Genomic DNA, 17,604 nt, shown 5'->3' with positions numbered 1-17,604 from the left:
ATTCCAGCAACACTCTCCATTCTCATTTCATAGCATCTATCAGTCATTAATAAATCACTTTGGGAGTGGCGACCCCATCGTACTAATAGCCTATAGCTGCCTCATTCATTACATCCCTGAACCGTCAATGACTGGAAAACAGGTTGTAATAGGTTTTCATTCAATAATGTTATTGTCTTTACGTCTCACTCACTACTTTTACGGTTTCCGGAGACGCCGAAGTGCCGGAATTCAGTCCCGCAGGAGTTCTTTTACGTGGTAGTAAATCTACCAACACGAGGCTGACATATTTGAGCACTTTCAAATACCATCGGACTGAGCCAGGATCGAACCTGCCATATAAATCAAATTTATGTGGAGAACGGGGGATGAAAAATGAATATCCTCAACTTGTTTCCAGTCGCTCGACCGGGTCAAGAATGTAATGAATGAACCCACCATTTAACGTCGAGGATAGGAATTGTGCCGTCTGCCGAAGCCTCTGCGCACTCCTCTGGGGCATTAATTAATGATTGAAAGACGAAATAAAATGATATTGGAGAGTGTCGCTGCAATGAAAGGTGACAGGGAAAACTGTAGTACCCGGAGAAAAACCGGCCTCTGCTCCGCTTTGTCCAGCACAAATATCACATGGAGTGACCGGGATTTGAACCACGGTATCCAGCGGTAAGAGGCCGACGCGCTGCTTCCTGAGACACGGCAGCTCTTACGAGGGGGATAATAATAATAATAATAATAATAATAATAATAATAATAATAATAATAATAATAATAATAATATTGTTGTTTAGGTCATCAGACCCTAGACTGGTTTGATGCAGCCTTCCATGCCACCCCATCCTGTGCTAACCATTTCATTTCTACGTAGCTGCTGCATCCTACATCTGCCCTAATCTGCTTGTCATATTCATACCTTGGTCTACCCCTACCGTTCCTACCATTTATACTTCCCTCAAAAACCAACTGAACAAGTCCTGAGTGTCTTAAGGTGTGTCCTATCATTCAATTTCGTCTTATGGTCAAATTTAGCCAAATCGATCTCCTCTCACCAATTCGATTCAGTATCTCTTCATTCGTGTTTCGATCTATCCATCTCACCTTCAGCATTCTTGTGTAACACCACATTTCATAAGCTTCTATTCTCGTTCTTTCTGAGCTAGTTATCGTCCATGTTTCACTTCCATACAATGCTATGCTCCAGATAAAATTCTTCAAGAACATCTTTCTAATTCCTATGTCAATTTTGAAGTGAGCAAATTAAGAAAGACCTTCCTTGCTTGTGTTGGTCTGCATTTTATGCCCTCCTTACTTCTGCCATCGTTAGTTATTTTACTGCCCAAATAACAATATTCATCTACTTCCTTTAACACTTCATTTCCGAATCTATTTTTTCCTGCATCACCTGACTTCATTCGTCTGTACTCCATTATTTTCATTTTGGATTTATTTATCTTCATCTTGCACTCCTTACCCAAAGCTTCTGTCCATACCATTCACCACTTTTCCCACATCTTATGCATTCTCAGATAAAATAATATCATCAGCACATCTCAGGGATTTGATTTTCTCTGCTTGGATTGTGATTCCCTTTCCAAATTTCTCTTCGATTTCCATTAATAATAATAATAATAATAATAATAATTTTGCAATTTGATATTTTTATGTTTTATCTATTTATAATAAGTAGTCAAGTGCCTCATGGGGAAGATATATCCCTTTATCCCTCCCCTTACCTAGGGCACTGTATATATGTATGTAGAAGTATCACTGAATTATGACACATCCTATGACAAGTTTAAAGACAGTTCTTCCTTGTATTACACCCTGTATTACGACTGGCACAGAAATCACCATCTTATCATTGGAGATATTACGACATTCAAACTTCATTATACATCTCTGAGCCACCAGCTATTCCTCCGACTCAGTTTTTTCTTTCGTAGGAGAAGAGGAAAAAGTGAACCAGGCAAAAGAGAGAGAGAGAGAGATGGAAGAGCTGTTATTTCCATTACGTCATTTCGGAACCATTCCGTCTCTGTCTCCATTCTTAGAGGAGACGTGAGCGGGAGAAGAAGAAGAAAAGTTTTCAAATTCAGGAAAGCAATTCCCATGCATCTACCAAAAGTTGGGCGTACGCTCACAGCAGAAAGGAGAGAGGAGGCGTATTATAATCCACTAGACTTGATGAAGAAAATAAATTGACATTTCTTTAGAGCCAGCCGTGTATATGTCTGTCTGTCTGTCTGTCTGTGTGTCGACATGAAAAAGCAAAAATCTAAGCAATTCCTTATTTGAGAAATTCATTAAATGATTAGGGAAGGAGGTATTGAGATTTTAGGTACTAACACGCACTCCTAACCTTGGAGCACATTGTGGAATTACTTGTTTTCTACAATATGTTTTACGTCGCACCGACACAGATAGGTCTTATGGCGACAATGGGGTAGGAAAGGGCTAGGAATGGTAAGGAAGTGGCCTTGGTCTTAATTAAAGTACAGCCCCAACATTTGGCTGGTATGAAAATAGGAAACCACAGAAAACCATCTTCAGGCCTGCCGATAGTACGGTTCGAACCCACTATCCCCCGAATGCAAGCTCACAGCCGCGCGCTCCTAACCGCACGGCCAACTCGCCCGGTTGTAATATTTTGAAAATGTCTGTAAACTTTAAGACACATCTTGAGTCAACGCATCGAAAATATCAACTGGTCTTTAAAAGTGCGATGTCACAAAAAATACAAGCTTTTAATTAGAAACAAATATAATACTACAAATTATACCTTTCTCCTTTCTAAGCTTAACAATCAAGTTTGAAAACGGTAGACTTCCACTCACGCAGAAATAGTTACCATATATCAAAAACAATACTTAAACGGATGGATCAGATTCAGTTAATGATAATTATGATGAATATGATAATAATTAGAGCTCGGATTTTTAGGTGCTGATAGGTTAGACTGCAAACTTATTTAAGCCAATAAGAAGTATACCCTACCGTGTACAACAGTTATGCAATGAGGTTTGCATAGACATTAGGAGTACGGCCTATAGAACTCCTAAAATGTATGTTACTCTTGATACAGTGTGGAAGAGCGGGTTGTGCGACACTTCCTGTTAACCAAATCACTTTGCATTCTAACCTGTTACCACCTAAAAATCCGAAGTCTAATAATGATATATTGTAATTCCTACCTGTTACGAACGGGATGATATGAGAACTTGTATTCTACAACGACCAGTTCAGTCAGTGGCATGCTGATGTTAACTCCCTCTCTCTGTTATTTGAAAGAACGGTGGTGTAATAAACAAACCACGAGCACGTTGAATTCTTGAAATACAAAAAAAGCAGAAACAAAACAAAAACAGAACAGGGCATATGAAGTTTTTTTATAATTACATTAGTTGATGTTTCTCCCCATTTCCTATCTGGCGGAAGGGAGTCTTTTGTGAGAATCATCCACAAAGTTGGTGTAACAAATTAACAAGCACATCCGCTGACGTTAAATGAAGCCCATTTCCGCACAAACTCGCTTGTTCGAGAAGATGGTGATGGATTAAAACACTTAGTGTGTAGAGAGTTATGTATTTATTTTGTAAACGAAGATAGAATGTGGGCGAGTTTCATTCCTGGCTCGAGCCAAACTTTGTAGAGAAGTCACAATAGAACAGTGCGTATTTGGGAAATAGATTCTGTCGTCAAAGGTTTATGGATTCCGTAATATCTGCTGGTGTTTCAAAATCAGGTGTTTTAGTCTCAAACATATCATAAATAATGCCCGGATTTTTACGCAGTAACAGGTTAGATTGCAAGCTAATTTGATTAGTAGAAAGTGTCGGCCACCCGCTCTTCCATAATGTAGCAAGAGTACCAGAAATTATAGGGGTTCTGACGAGCCATACCCCTAATGTTTATGCAATCCTTATGGCATAACCGTTGTGAAGGTAGACTATACTTGCTGCTCGCTTCAGTAACTTTGCATTGTAACTTATTCATGCATGAAAGTGCGGACTCTAATCATAAGATACGATCGCGGATAGTTTGTCGATCAAATACTTTTGATTCCATTAGTCAGTATGATCGTGAATTAAGATGATCAATTTTGATTTAAGATATTTTATACATTTTAGATATTTACTTTCCGAAAAACAATGATGAAATAAAATTCATCCGCCCGAAGCCGTTGGTCCCCACATCGTCGCTCGACACATGACAAAATAAAAAAAAAGATTTTAGAAAATCAAGTTTGAAGTTACAATTGGATAATTAATAAATAATTAATATGAGAAGATTAATTACCAAATTGTCAGCCTGTTTCCTGTCATTTGACCGGTCAGGAATGGAATTAATGAAGCTCTCATCTAGCGGCGAGGATAGGAATTGAGCCGGCTGCCGAAGCCTGTTGCACTCCTCTGGGAGAGTGTTGCTGGAATGAAATATGAGAGGGACAACCGGAGTACCGCACCGATACCGATGATGGGATAGGAAAGGGCTAAGAGTGGGAAGGAAGTGGCCGTGGCCTTAATTAATGTACCTGCTGAAAACCATCCTCTGGGTTGTCGATGGTAAAGCTCGAACCCATTATCTCCTGATTGAAAGCTCACAGCTGTGCGACCAACTCGCTTGGTGGTAAAATATTTCGTCGATCATCAGTTATCACTCACACGGTTCTGGACTACCAGTCATTCAATCGCAGGCGATTTCACCTTTTCGGAAGATGGGTGTATCTAAAGACTGGAAAGGAAACCCACACAATCGGTCGGAATGGAATAAGATTATGGGGAATCATGCTGTCATTTAGACCTCCTCATATGGTGATGTGCTTATGATAAATTGAAGATAGTTTGAGGAAACCGAGAGGAATGGTTGGTTGATTTTAAAAACTATAACTTGCCAAATTCAGGACTGAATCTATCTTGTTTATTCAGAATAAATATCACAGTCCAGATGGACGACAGAAACAGTAGAGAGACAAGGATAATACTAAGTGCTATTACTTGCATTGTGGAGAGAAGACGAGAGAACAGTTACTGAATTCTTACGAATGCCTTTAAGGATGAACTTTACTAATGAAAAGGAAAGGGATATTAAAAATATATTAGCAGAGAGAAAGAATGTATGGAAGATGGCCAAGGTATGGTTATAACCAGGGCCCGGACGTGTATGACATGTCATATTTTATTTCTTTACATTATTTACATGGAAATACAACTTAAGCCTGATTTTATCTACGGTGACAAAAATATTCAATTTTCATGGGCCATGTAAGGTCATATTTTGACTCCTTTAAGGTTTTATGTCATTTTCCGGTAATTTTTCTTATTATGGTCATATTTCCCCGTGAATTTTCGTGTTTTTTCATATTTTAATTCAATTTTCGCATACCTGATTTTGGTCGTCTCAAAGTCAGATTTTCACATCTCCAAACTATTGTCTATAATTTCTTAAACTTATCTTTCTTAAAAATATATATATTTATGTGAATCAGAATGGTGATCTGTATAGAAAGCGACAGATGAGTATAAACCGACAGAAATATTAGCCTCAATTGAACTCTAATTATTTGACGTACCGTGGCCCAATAACATTCTGCGATGTTGAGCGGTCGTTCACCCCTTACAAGTCAATGTTGCATGAAAATAGAAGGTAGTTCCTTTTCGAAGACTTAAAAATATATGTAATTTACTATTTCTGGTCGTCCATCAAAATGTGACGTTTATTTTATTCTGTGCAGAGCAGAGAGTTACCTGTGGATTGAGTAATTAAATAAATTCAAAATATAATAACAAAATTAATATTATATGTGTTCTAGATTTTCAAACTTAATTTAAACAGCGGCAAGATTTTGAATATTTCGAAAATACGACCAAAAAATTTTAAGTCATATTTTAATACATTTTTAGGTCATAAACATCCGGGCATTACTTATAATAAACGAATCAGGTTAAATATAAGGGAGCGTGTTAACAACTAGAGGATGCATGCCCAGATGAAGGACAGGGCGCCCAATTCCTGGGGGCTTAATAATACTCCAGGGGTCGTAAATATGGTGGGTTCTAGCTCAAAGTAATGAGTAGAGACCTCAACGGCATCTGCAGTGGAGAAGAAAGTCTTGAGTAGAGTGTAAATGGCGGAAGTGGCAGCCTAGTTCTTGGGATTAATTGAGTAAAAGGTCTGTTTCGGATCGGGTGGTTACAAATGGTGACTGTACTCCATGTTAGGGGTGACCAGCTGGCAGTGGCTCTAAAATGCCTCCAATGACAGGTGAAGTATTTTTTGTTGCATGAATGAAATGAAAAATAGGAAGCAATATGTACTTGATTAGCACTGGAAGGGATGATATGGATCATTTCAACAATTCTTTTCTATTTGCTTTACGTCGCACCGACACAGATAGGTCTTATGGCGACGATGGGATAGGAACGGCCTGCGAATTGGAAGGAAGCGGCCGTGGTCCTAATTAAGGTACAGCCCTGGCATTTGGCTGGTGTGAAAATGGGAAACCATGGAAAACCATCTTCAGGGCTGCCGACAGTGGGGCTCGAACCCACTATCTCCCGGTTACTGGATACTGGCCGCACTTAAGCGACTGCAGCTATCGAGCTCGGTTTTCAACAAAATAGTGTGTAGACTGATGCGTAAGGTTAGGAAAAAATATTTGAACTATATCCATTATAAAGGACATTAAGTTGATAAGACAACAAATGAGGTGAAATATATGATGATGCTTGTTGTTTAAAGGGGCCTAACATCCAGGTCATCTGCCCTTAATGGTACGAAATGAGACGAAATGACATGAAATGTAATTTAAAAGTTCAAAATGATCCAATGACAAGAATAAAAAATGTGATGATGAAGAATGATTGGATAGATAGGAATTTAAAGCAATCAGTGGATCCGACCCACAAAATATCATAAAAATAGCATTACTGACTAAGGGAGTACTTCTAAATCACAACCCTGAATCGAGGATGCTTGTTGTCGCAGTGGGTCCAAAATCCAGGTCAACATAATGGTACTTATCGCTAGTAAAGTAGAACCATAGTGTTTGCCATGTTGCGGTACTAACCAAAAGTAGCGTAGACTCGCGGTGTTCCACACATTATGGTACAACTCACAAGTATTGCACGTCGCACAAGTAACGCATATTTATGGTGTTTCTTACATAATGGTGCCACTCATTAGCAACGCAAACCCATGATGTTCCTCATATAGTGAGTACTAAACATAGGCAACGGCCAGACCCGTGGTGTTTCTCACAATGGTACTAATCACGGGTAGCGGAAACCCACAGTGAACCCACTCTCTGCTGCTACTAGTCACAAACCTATTGTGTATCTAACATTGTGGTACTACTTGCAAGTAAGGCCAACCCATGGTGTTCTTAGCGTGATGGTACTAATCACAAGTAGTTTCATGGTTCTAATACAATCATCCCTTGGTCGCCCCTTTTAGTCGACTCTTATGACAGGCAGGGGGTACCGTGGGTGTATTCTTCATCTGCGCCCCCGCCCACAGGGAGCAGGTTAAATATAGGGGAGGCTGTTAACATCTTGCCATCTGTATGCAACAATCTATTCGTCTCAGCAGTAATTATTGTTTTATCTCGAAAATTCTCGCGTTCATTCTCAATTGTCAGCAGAAATCGTCATTCTGGCTATATTTTGGGAACAATAGTGTAAAAGTGTTGGAGAAGACAACGATTCAATAATAATAATAATAATAATAATAATAATAATAATAATAATAATAATAATAATAATAATAAAAATAATAGCATGTAGCCTCCAGAGAGGTGTGGTGCAGGTATTTCGAATTCACGCCGTATATACGACATACCCGTCTGTAAGGATTTGACCCTACCTAGGATGAATTCTAATGCTGAAAATGGCACAAACACCCAGCCCCCGAGCTGTAGGAGTTAAGTAATGAAAGTTAAAATATCCGACCCAGCCGAGAATCGAGCCCTTGGACCAAAGAAAAGCACGCTAACCGTTCACCCATAGAGTCGGAAAACGACCCTAAGAAGTGGGCATAAGTACGCAAGTCAGTGGTTAAATTTCCATGTGCCTCAAAACCATTTACAAACGCATTTTTAAAAATTTCTATGAGCATACATTGTCTTAAGGGAACCGGGTTGTGTAAACGTTAGTTCCCAATAAATCTTGAATATCTCCGAAACTACTTGAAGTATATTTATGTGATTTGAATAACTGTTACAATAACTTAAGGGTATACATCAGTTGAACTTCGTGATGATTGAAAAAGCTATGAGCAGTGGCGTAAGGTTAAATTAAAAAAGATGCTGCTTAGTTTTTGTACCATTTTTTGTGATCTAGAAGACTCAGAACCTTGAGTAATGGAGCATGTACTTGCAAATGTGTGCTTAATAGCTTGTAGCACATTTATATTGATGGGCTTGATGGTTGATTTTTAAACAAAAATCTAATCGAGCAAACTTTTTGAACATTTTGTAATGGCAGTTTTTGGTTATACTTCATAAGTTATCTCAATAACTACTAATGGTTGCAAAGCGATTCTGCTACAGGCTATGTACTGGTACTTGCTCAGTATGTGGTGGAAATTTCAGGATTGCACAGTTTTAATCCCGAGAAAAAGGTACATAACCGATCAACAACTGTGTTTTGAGAAAATTGAGGTTGAAGTTTGAATACGAGCACAATCACAATGTAAACATCAGGTTAACATAAACATTAGAAAGGCGGTAGTACGACTGACAATTGTTAATGCGTGCTCAGGCTAGCCAATGTGATGAACAGAAGAATCTCCCAAGATAGCAAACTTTCCCGACTTCAGTTACACGATGTAGAACAAGAAATATTCTCGGAAAACAAAACACGTAATTGACGTATGCATGGTTACATTGAAATATCAATAATGACCTCAAATATACTTTATATACCCATGTGTTATATACTGTTATAATCGGGAAGGAACCGAGAATTTTTTGAACCTAAAAACAGAATATGCTATTTTTGGTCATTCCACACTACCAGCTTCCCTTAATCGTTTTTATATTTTCTTTGCTATCTCTTTTCAGCTAAGTACTCTTTCACTTACCTGGGTGGAACCCTGTTGACGCTGAGGTCCAGAGTTTGACCTTGCGGACTTGGCACTTGAGGACTGGCCGTAAGGTGTGGACTGGCCGCAGCCTGCGGACTGCCCCCTACCACAGCACCCCGCTGACCTCCTCCGTAGTGAGGACTCAGACTGCTAGCTCCGTAGTGCGGGGCCTGGAAACAGAAATGTGATCAAAGCCCTCAGCGTGGAACAATAGGCAGTGAACATAGCATCACTAAAATGGAAGATAAGATTGTGAATGTTCTTTTAAGGGACAAAACTACTAAATCATCAGTCTTCAGAAACATAGAGAGCTGTACATTATGTTCATTGTTGCTAAAACTACATCTATTTATTTTAATACGAATGCCGGATCTAATAAATAAATAAATAAATAAATAAATAAATAAATAAATAAATAAATAAATAAATAAATAAATAAATAAATAAATAAATAAATAAATAAATAAATAAATAAATAAATAAATAAATAAATAAATAAATAAATAAATAAATAAATAAATAAATAAATAAATAAATAAATAAATAAATAAATAAATAAATAAATAAATAAATAAATAAATAAATAAATAAATAAATAAATAAATAAATAAATAAATAAATAAATAAATAAATAAATAAATAAATAAATAAATAAATAAATAAATAAATAAATAAATAAATAAATAAATAAATAAATAAATAAATAAATAAATAAATAAATAAATAAATAAATAAATAAATAAATAAATAAATAAATAAATAAATAAATAAATAAATAAATAAATAAATAAATAAATAAATAAATAAATAAATAAATAAATAAATAAATAAATAAATAAATAAATAAATAAATAAATAAATAAATAAATAAATAAATAAATAAATAAATAAATAAATAAATAAATAAATAAATAAATAAATAAATAAATAAATAAATAAATAAATAAATAAATAAATAAATAAATAAATAAATAAATAAATAAATAAATAAATAAATAAATAAATAAATAAATAAATAAATAAATAAATAAATAAATAAATAAATAAATAAATAAATAAATAAATAAATAAATAAATAAATAAATAAATAAATAAATAAATAAATAAATAAATAAATAAATAAATAAATAAATAAATAAATAAATAAATAAATAAAGAAAAGAGATAGCAAAAAAGATATATAAAAATGATTAAGGGAACCGGGTAGTGTGGAATGAGCAAAAATAGCATCATGCAGAGAAGAGTCGGAGCTTCTCAAAATCTCTTCGTCCCAAGAAAAAGACCTTCTTAGGTACAATTAATGTCAACACCCTACTGAAAACAGGCAAGCTTAAACAGCTAACGGACACCCTGGATAAGTTCGATATTCAAATCATAGCACTCCAGGAAACGCGCTACCAGGATGAAAACCATTTTGACTCTGAAGAGTACAGGATATTTAAGGGTAAACCTGCCATAAGAATCCATGGGAACTTAACACAACTTGGAACAGCTTTTGCGGTACGAAAATCTATCATCAGTTCTGTACTTGACTTTACATCCCCATCTGAAAGAATCTCAGTACTTACTGTGAAATCTGGCAATAAAGCTTACTCCTTGGTCAATGCCCACGCTCCCACAAACACTGACAATAAGAAAAACCCAGAGAAAGTGGAAGCCTTCTGGGAACTCTTAGAAGAAACCGCTAGCAAGATTCCAAAGCACCACGTGAATATCTTAGTAGGTGATTTTAATGCACAGTTTGGCAGAGAGAGGAAACACAAATGGATTGTTGGTCATCACTCGGCACATTGGAGAACGAACAAGAATGGAGAACGTCTTATAGACTTCTGTAAAACATTTGTCTTAAAACTAATGTCTACGCATTTTGCGAGACCCCCACATAAGAAGAAAACGTGGAAATCACCAAACCCGTTATTGGGCGAATTCCAGATCGATCACGTCGCAATCTCCAGAAAGAATATGTGTGAGATCCAAAATGTTAGAGTACGGAAGGGATTTGTCGACTCGGACCACTACCTAACACAAATCAAAGTGAGATTCCAACCCAACAGATGCAGACCTAAACACAAAAGATCTCTAAGAGTTGATCCAGAATGTCTTCGACAGAACGCCACGACCTTTCTACAAGACATACGAGAGCAGGACCCCAAGGACTGGCCAGGCCTTCGTAAAACACTTCAGACATCAGCCATGAAATTAGGGCAGCCTCCAAGGAAACGCAAACATAGGTGGTGGAACACGACCTGTGATAAAGCCATTGATGAACGGATGAAAGCATGGAATCAGTGGAATGGACATGAAACAACTAAGAGATGGGAGACCTTCCTAAAAGTTCAGAAAATCTCCTCAAAAATAATCCGCAGGGAGAAACGAGCCTATGACAAAAATAGACTCATGGAAATCGAACAAGATTTCCTTAGAAACAACTCCAGGAATTTCTACAAGACCTTCCGTGAGAATTTATCTAGCTATCAACCACCATCTTTATGTTTCCGTCGAGCAAATGGAACATTAGAAACGAACACCAAAGAGAACTGCACTATTCTAGCTGACTACTTCCGAGACCTCCTCAATTGTGATCCTCCAAAGGAAAGACTGAACTTTGAAAAGCCCATGCCCAACCCCGATTCACAGCCACCGACAATACAGGAAACAGCAGAGATTATACGATCGCTTAAAAATAATAAAGCTCCTGGAGAGGACGGCATCACTGCGGAGATTTGTAAACTTGGAGATGATCTTGTAAGCAAAATTCATGCAATCCTAGTAGAAATATGGGAACGGAAATGATTCCACAGGATTGGAAGTGTGCATTAATACACCCATTGCATAAGAAAGGTGACAAGGCAGATCCAAACAACTATAGAGGCATATCTCTACTGCCAATCGCATACAAAATCCTTTCCAAAGCTCTCTTGAACCGGTTAGAAAAACAGACAGATCATCTGATTGGCGAGTACCAAGCGGGTTTTAGGAAAGGTCGATCATGTGCAGAACAAATATGGAACTTGAAGACGATATTAAGGATTCGCCGAAGTGCCAGCACGATCGTCACCTTTGTGGATTTTAAGAAGGCGTATGACTCTGTGGACAGACAGACAGTATTTGATACCCTAGAAGAACTCAGAGTGGACAAGAAGACCAGAGCACTTATCCAGCAGACCCTCACAAGTACGACCTCTAAAGTGAAATTCCTTGGAGAAATCTCTGAGCCTTTTGAAATATGTACGGGCGTTCGTCAAGGTGACAGCATCTCCCCTATTCTGTTTAACTTAGTTCTAGACAAAGTTATTAGAGAGTGGGAAAAGGATATCAAGGGTGTGAACATCGGAAATTTGGGAAGCAAGGTCAATGTGAAATGTTTAGCATTTGCTTATGATCTCGCAATCATTACTAAGACCAAGGATGAAACAAGGTATGCCATACAGAGACTACACAATATAGCATCAAAGGCAGGCCTCCAGATATCCTACGAGAAAACCAAGTACATGGAAAATCTACGTCAAAATAGCAAAAGAACTCCGCTAGAGATGGAAAACGGCACAATTTCACAGGTGCCCTCCTTCAAATACCTTGGAGAAATTATACTACCATCAGGATTAGACAGTAGTGCCAATGTAGAAAGAAACACCAAACTACATAAGGCATACAGACTGACGTGGAATTACTACAACAAAAGAGTCATATCGCGGAATGCAAAATTACGACACTACAAGACAGTTGTATTGCCCGAAGCTTTATATGCCTCAGAAACCATATGCTTAGGTGGTCACTCTAAAATTACAGAAATTGAAAAGCAGGAGCGGAAAATTCTCAGGAAAATTTATGGTCCTACGAGAGAAAATGGAATGTGGATTAAGAGGAAAACAGCGGACCTCTACTCCTTCACCGACAGGTTTACTGATGCTGTACGGAAAAGGCGCCTTAATTTCTATGGCCATATCTACAGAATGAACAGCGACAGACTAACTAAAAGATTATTCAAAGTAATCAACTCAAAGAAGGTCAAAATAAAATGGCTAGAAGAAACTAAGGCGGACCTCCAAGAAATAAATATTACAGACGACATCATGGAAAATCGTGGAGCTTTTAGAACCAAAGTAGCTAATCATAAATTTAGGGAGAAACCAAAAAAGACAACTGGTAGGAAGTGGTCGACAGAACGCAAGATGCAACACAGTGCATTCATGAAGAGATTTTGGGAGGATAAGAAGGCACAAACCATCAAACCAACTATCAAGTTCAAACGCGCTCTATGAATGGGCATAACGAAGGAAGAAGAAGAATAAATAAATAAATAAATAAATAAATAAATAAATAAATAAATAAATAAATAAATAAATAAATCAATCAATCAATCAATCAATCAATCAATCAATCAATCAATCAATCAATCAATCAATCAATCAATCAATCAATCAATCAATCAATCAATCAATCAATCAATCAATCAATCAATCAATCAATCAATCAATCAATCAATCAATCAATCAATCAATCAATCAATCAATAAATAAATAAATAAAAAAATAAATAAATAAAAAAATATATATTCACCATCTAGGGCAGTTGCCCAGGTGGCAGATTCCCTATCTGTTGTTCACCTAGCCTTTTCTTAAATAATTGAAAATAATTTGGAAATTTATTGAACTTCTTACTTGGTAAATTATTCCAATCCCTAACTCCCCTTTCCATAAACGAATATTTGCCCCGATTTTCCTTCTTGAATTCCAATTTTATCTTAATATTGTGGTCTTTCCTACTTTTAAAGACACCACTGTGACTTATTCGTCTATTAATGTCGTTCCACGCCATCTCTCCACTGACAGCTCGGAACATACCACTTAATCGAGCAGCTCGTCTCCTCTACCTCAAGTCTTCACAATCTAAACTTGAAACATTTTTGTAACGCTACTCTTTTGTCGGAAATCACTGAGAACAAATCGAGCTGCCGTTTACTTGCATTTCTTTCAGTTCTCGAATCAAGTAATCCTGGCGAGGGTGCCATACACTGGAACCACACTCTAGTTGGGGTCTTACCAGAGACTTACATGCCCTCTCCTTTACATCCTTACTACAACCCCGAAATAACCTCATAACAATGTGCAGAGATATGTACCCTTTATTTACAATCCCATTTATGTGATTACGCCTATGAGAAAAATCTTTGATAACACAAGGTACCTACAGTTATTTCCATGAGGAATTTTCACACGCCATCTACACAGGAAAGAGGACTTTTTCTCTTTGTAAAATTATCAACCACTTTTAACTCTGTTTACTTCATAGCATTGCCTGCTGCCCATTTTAGAACGTTGCCAGGGTCTTTCAGCAGTCGCTCACAATCTTGCAACTAATATAATACTAGTATATAAGCTTGTCTTCGCCAGTGGAAATTACTATCTTTAAGGTAAGGTAAGGGTGTATTCTGCCCGAAGGCAAGTCCGAACCTTCCCAGAGGTGTGCTTGAGCCGGAGTTTACGTACGGTAGGGTGGCCAGTTCCTTTCTGCTCCTCCATTGCCTTACATCTCACCAACAGCGCGTGGCAACGCATTCAAATTTGGACCACGCCCAATGTTGCTTAACTTCGGAGATCTCATGGGATCCGGTGTTTCAACACGGCTACGGCCGTTAAGGTAATTGGAAATTCTCAATAGACTATTAATATATCTTATATCTTATCTTACACTTTAAAGGTTTTATACAGCATTCTAATGGAATCAAAACAGACATTGTGGTATTTTCTTCTTCTTATTCTTAACTTGGTTGCCCTCCAGCGTCGGTTTTTCCCTCGGACTGAGCGAGGGATCCCACCTTCACCTCCTCAAGGGCAGTGTCCTGGAGTTTCAGACTCTGAGTCGGGGGAAACAACTGGGGAGGATGGCCAGTACCTCGCTCAGGCGGCCTCACCTGCTATGCTGAACAGGGTCCTTGTGGGGGATGGGAAGATTGGGAGGGATAGACAAGGAAGTGGAAAGGAAGCGGCCGTGACCTTAAGTCAGGTACCATCCCGGCATTTGCCTGGAGGAGAAGTGGGAAACCACGGAAAACCACTTCGAGGATGGTTGAGGTGGGAATCGAACCCTCCTCTACTCAGTTGACCTCCAGAGGCTGAGTGGACCCCGCTCCAGCCCTCGCACCACTTTTCAAATTCCTGGCAGAGCCGAGAATCGAACCCGGGCCTTCGGGGGGTGGCAGCTAATCACACAAACACTAACCTTAAAAACCATATTGAGTGCGGTTGTAGCTCGGAGTTGTAATTTGACGTCTATGGATCAGCTTACTCTTGAGAAAGCAACATAGAACTGTACAAAACGAATCACCATCAACAGCATCATATGTCCTCACTCCGTAGGAGTTTTAGAATTTAATCCGGGCGTTTGGCACCCATTCTAGTGATTATAAATCGTATAGAACCACCTTCCCTACCCTGCCGGCCAACATTCTGACAGTAAGAATCTTTTCAGTGCGGGGGACTCGAACCGGCTAACGACGGTACCAGTCCATATACATCCCACGCGTTAACGACCATGCCACTAGGTACGGTGCTGCTTCTCGTGCTTATCGGTAGAAATAAACACCAGAATGGAAAACAAAGGTTTATTAATTTCACTGAAAGATAGTATTTTTCACTGAACACTTCATGTATGATGATGATGATGATCATCATAGCTAGAGCCCAGGTTTTTATGCGTTAATAGGTTAGAGTGCAAAATTACTGAAGCAAGTAGCAAGTATAGTCTACCTACACAACGACTATGCTATGGGGATTGCATAAACACTAGGGGTACAGCCCATCAGAACCCCTATAAATTATGTTACTCTTGCTACATTATGGAAGAGCGGGTGTCCGACACTTCCTACTAACAAAATTAGTTTGCAATCTAACCTGTTATGGCATGAAAATCCGGGCTTTAATCATAGCATTGTTCTTTTAACCTATAACTATTATGAGTTTAAATCTCTCAAACGTTCTGATTTTCTTCATACGTCTGTAAAGGGCAACGTAAGTCACAATGTACGTAGTTCGAACTCATTCCGGTAGATATAGCTGAGTACCTACGTCATCATGGCGAATATGTGACTATAACTTCGTTGATAGAAATACACTTTTCTTCAAAAACTATAAAAATCGTGGTCCTGAGAGGTTCCTGTTGAAATATTCTCGTTTTCTCAAATTCTATACAGATCAATATTACTCGTCCGCTTCTGTGGTGTAGTGGTTAGTGTGATTAGCTGCCACCCGCGGAGGCCCGGGTTCGTTTCCCGGTTCTGCCACGAAATTTGAAACGTGGAACGTGGGCTGGAACGGGGTCCACTCAGTCTCGGGAGGTTAAATGAGTAGAGATGGGTTCGATACCCACCTCAGCCATCCTGGAAGTGGTTTTCCGTGGTTTCCCACTCGTCCTCCAGGCAAATGCCGGGATGGTACCTAACTTAAGGTCACGGCCGCTTCCTTCCCAATTCCTTGTCTATCCCTTCCAATCTTCCCATCTCCCCACAAGGCGTCTGTTCAGTATAGCAGGTGAGGCCACCTGGGCGAGGTACTGGTCATTCTCCCCAGTTGTATCTCCTGACCCAATGCCTCATGCTCCATGACACGTCGCTTGAAGCGATAGAGATGGCATCCCTCGCTGAGTCCGAGGGAAAAACCAACCCTGGAGTGTAAACAGATTAAGAAGAAGGAGAAGAAGACAATATTACTCGCGAAACTTTTAGTGATACTTCTTTGTACGGGGGTGAGGAATAAGGAGGGAGCTAGCCTGGTTCATGTAATACTGCCACCGGTCGAGTTGGCAGTGCGGTTAGGGGCGCGCAGCTGTGAGCTTGCATCCGGGAGATAGTGGGTTTGAATCCCACTGTCGGCAGCGCTGAAGATGATTTTCCGTGTTTTCCCATTTTCACACCAGGCAAATGCTGGAGCTGTACCTTAATTAAGGCCACGGTCACTTCCTTCCCACTCCTAGCCCTTTCCTATCCTTTCGTCACCATAAGACCTATCTGTGTCGGTGCGACGTAAAGCTACTAGCAAAAAAAAATATTGCCAACTGAATGGAAATGAAATATGAATTGAATTGATAGTTCCTAGCATGAATTCCATATTTTGGCTTTGCCGTGTACACAACAACAGTACTAGTACGTAAAGTGTACGCCAGATGTCTCACGGCGATTCATAGTTTGTGTTAAAATATTGCCAATACGATTCTCGAAGATTGCCGAGGTCTACCAAATCAGCACTAGGGAGTCCTGGTATCATTAAAAGTTTCGCGAGTAATAGTTCATCGAACAAAATGTTAGTCATTCTAGTGCGCACGCTGTGATGGATTGTTAAGCCTATACTGAAGGCGCAGCGAACGTGCCCCTTGCCCAACCGCACGCGCAGTCCATCTACGTGAGCATAAGGCAGTAGCGATCAGTGAGACATTGATGTTTCAAGCGGACAGTGTACGTCAACACGGGTGGTTGTAAGGATGTGACAGAAGGACAATCGTGTTTGGCCGTGCCCATGGTCATACGGT

At 38.7% G+C, this 17,604-nt stretch overlaps 1 protein-coding gene across 1 annotated transcript in view; it reads right to left on the bottom strand.

Annotated features, from left to right (window-relative positions):
• The window catches only part of LOC136884740 (mucin-19), a 415,881-nt gene that overhangs the window by 298,951 nt on the left and 99,326 nt on the right, over positions 1–17,604 (bottom strand). The window contains exon 8 of the mRNA XM_067157030.2: positions 9,079–9,251. Coding sequence (XP_067013131.2) covers positions 9,079–9,251 — 173 coding nt within the window. The remainder of the gene's footprint in view (positions 1–9,078; positions 9,252–17,604) is intronic.

The sequence above is a fragment of the Anabrus simplex genome, chromosome 13 (genome assembly GCF_040414725.1).
Source record: "Anabrus simplex isolate iqAnaSimp1 chromosome 13, ASM4041472v1, whole genome shotgun sequence".
Classification (NCBI taxonomy): domain Eukaryota; kingdom Metazoa; phylum Arthropoda; class Insecta; order Orthoptera; family Tettigoniidae; genus Anabrus; species Anabrus simplex.
This window is presented reverse-complemented; position numbering and strand designations above follow the sequence as displayed.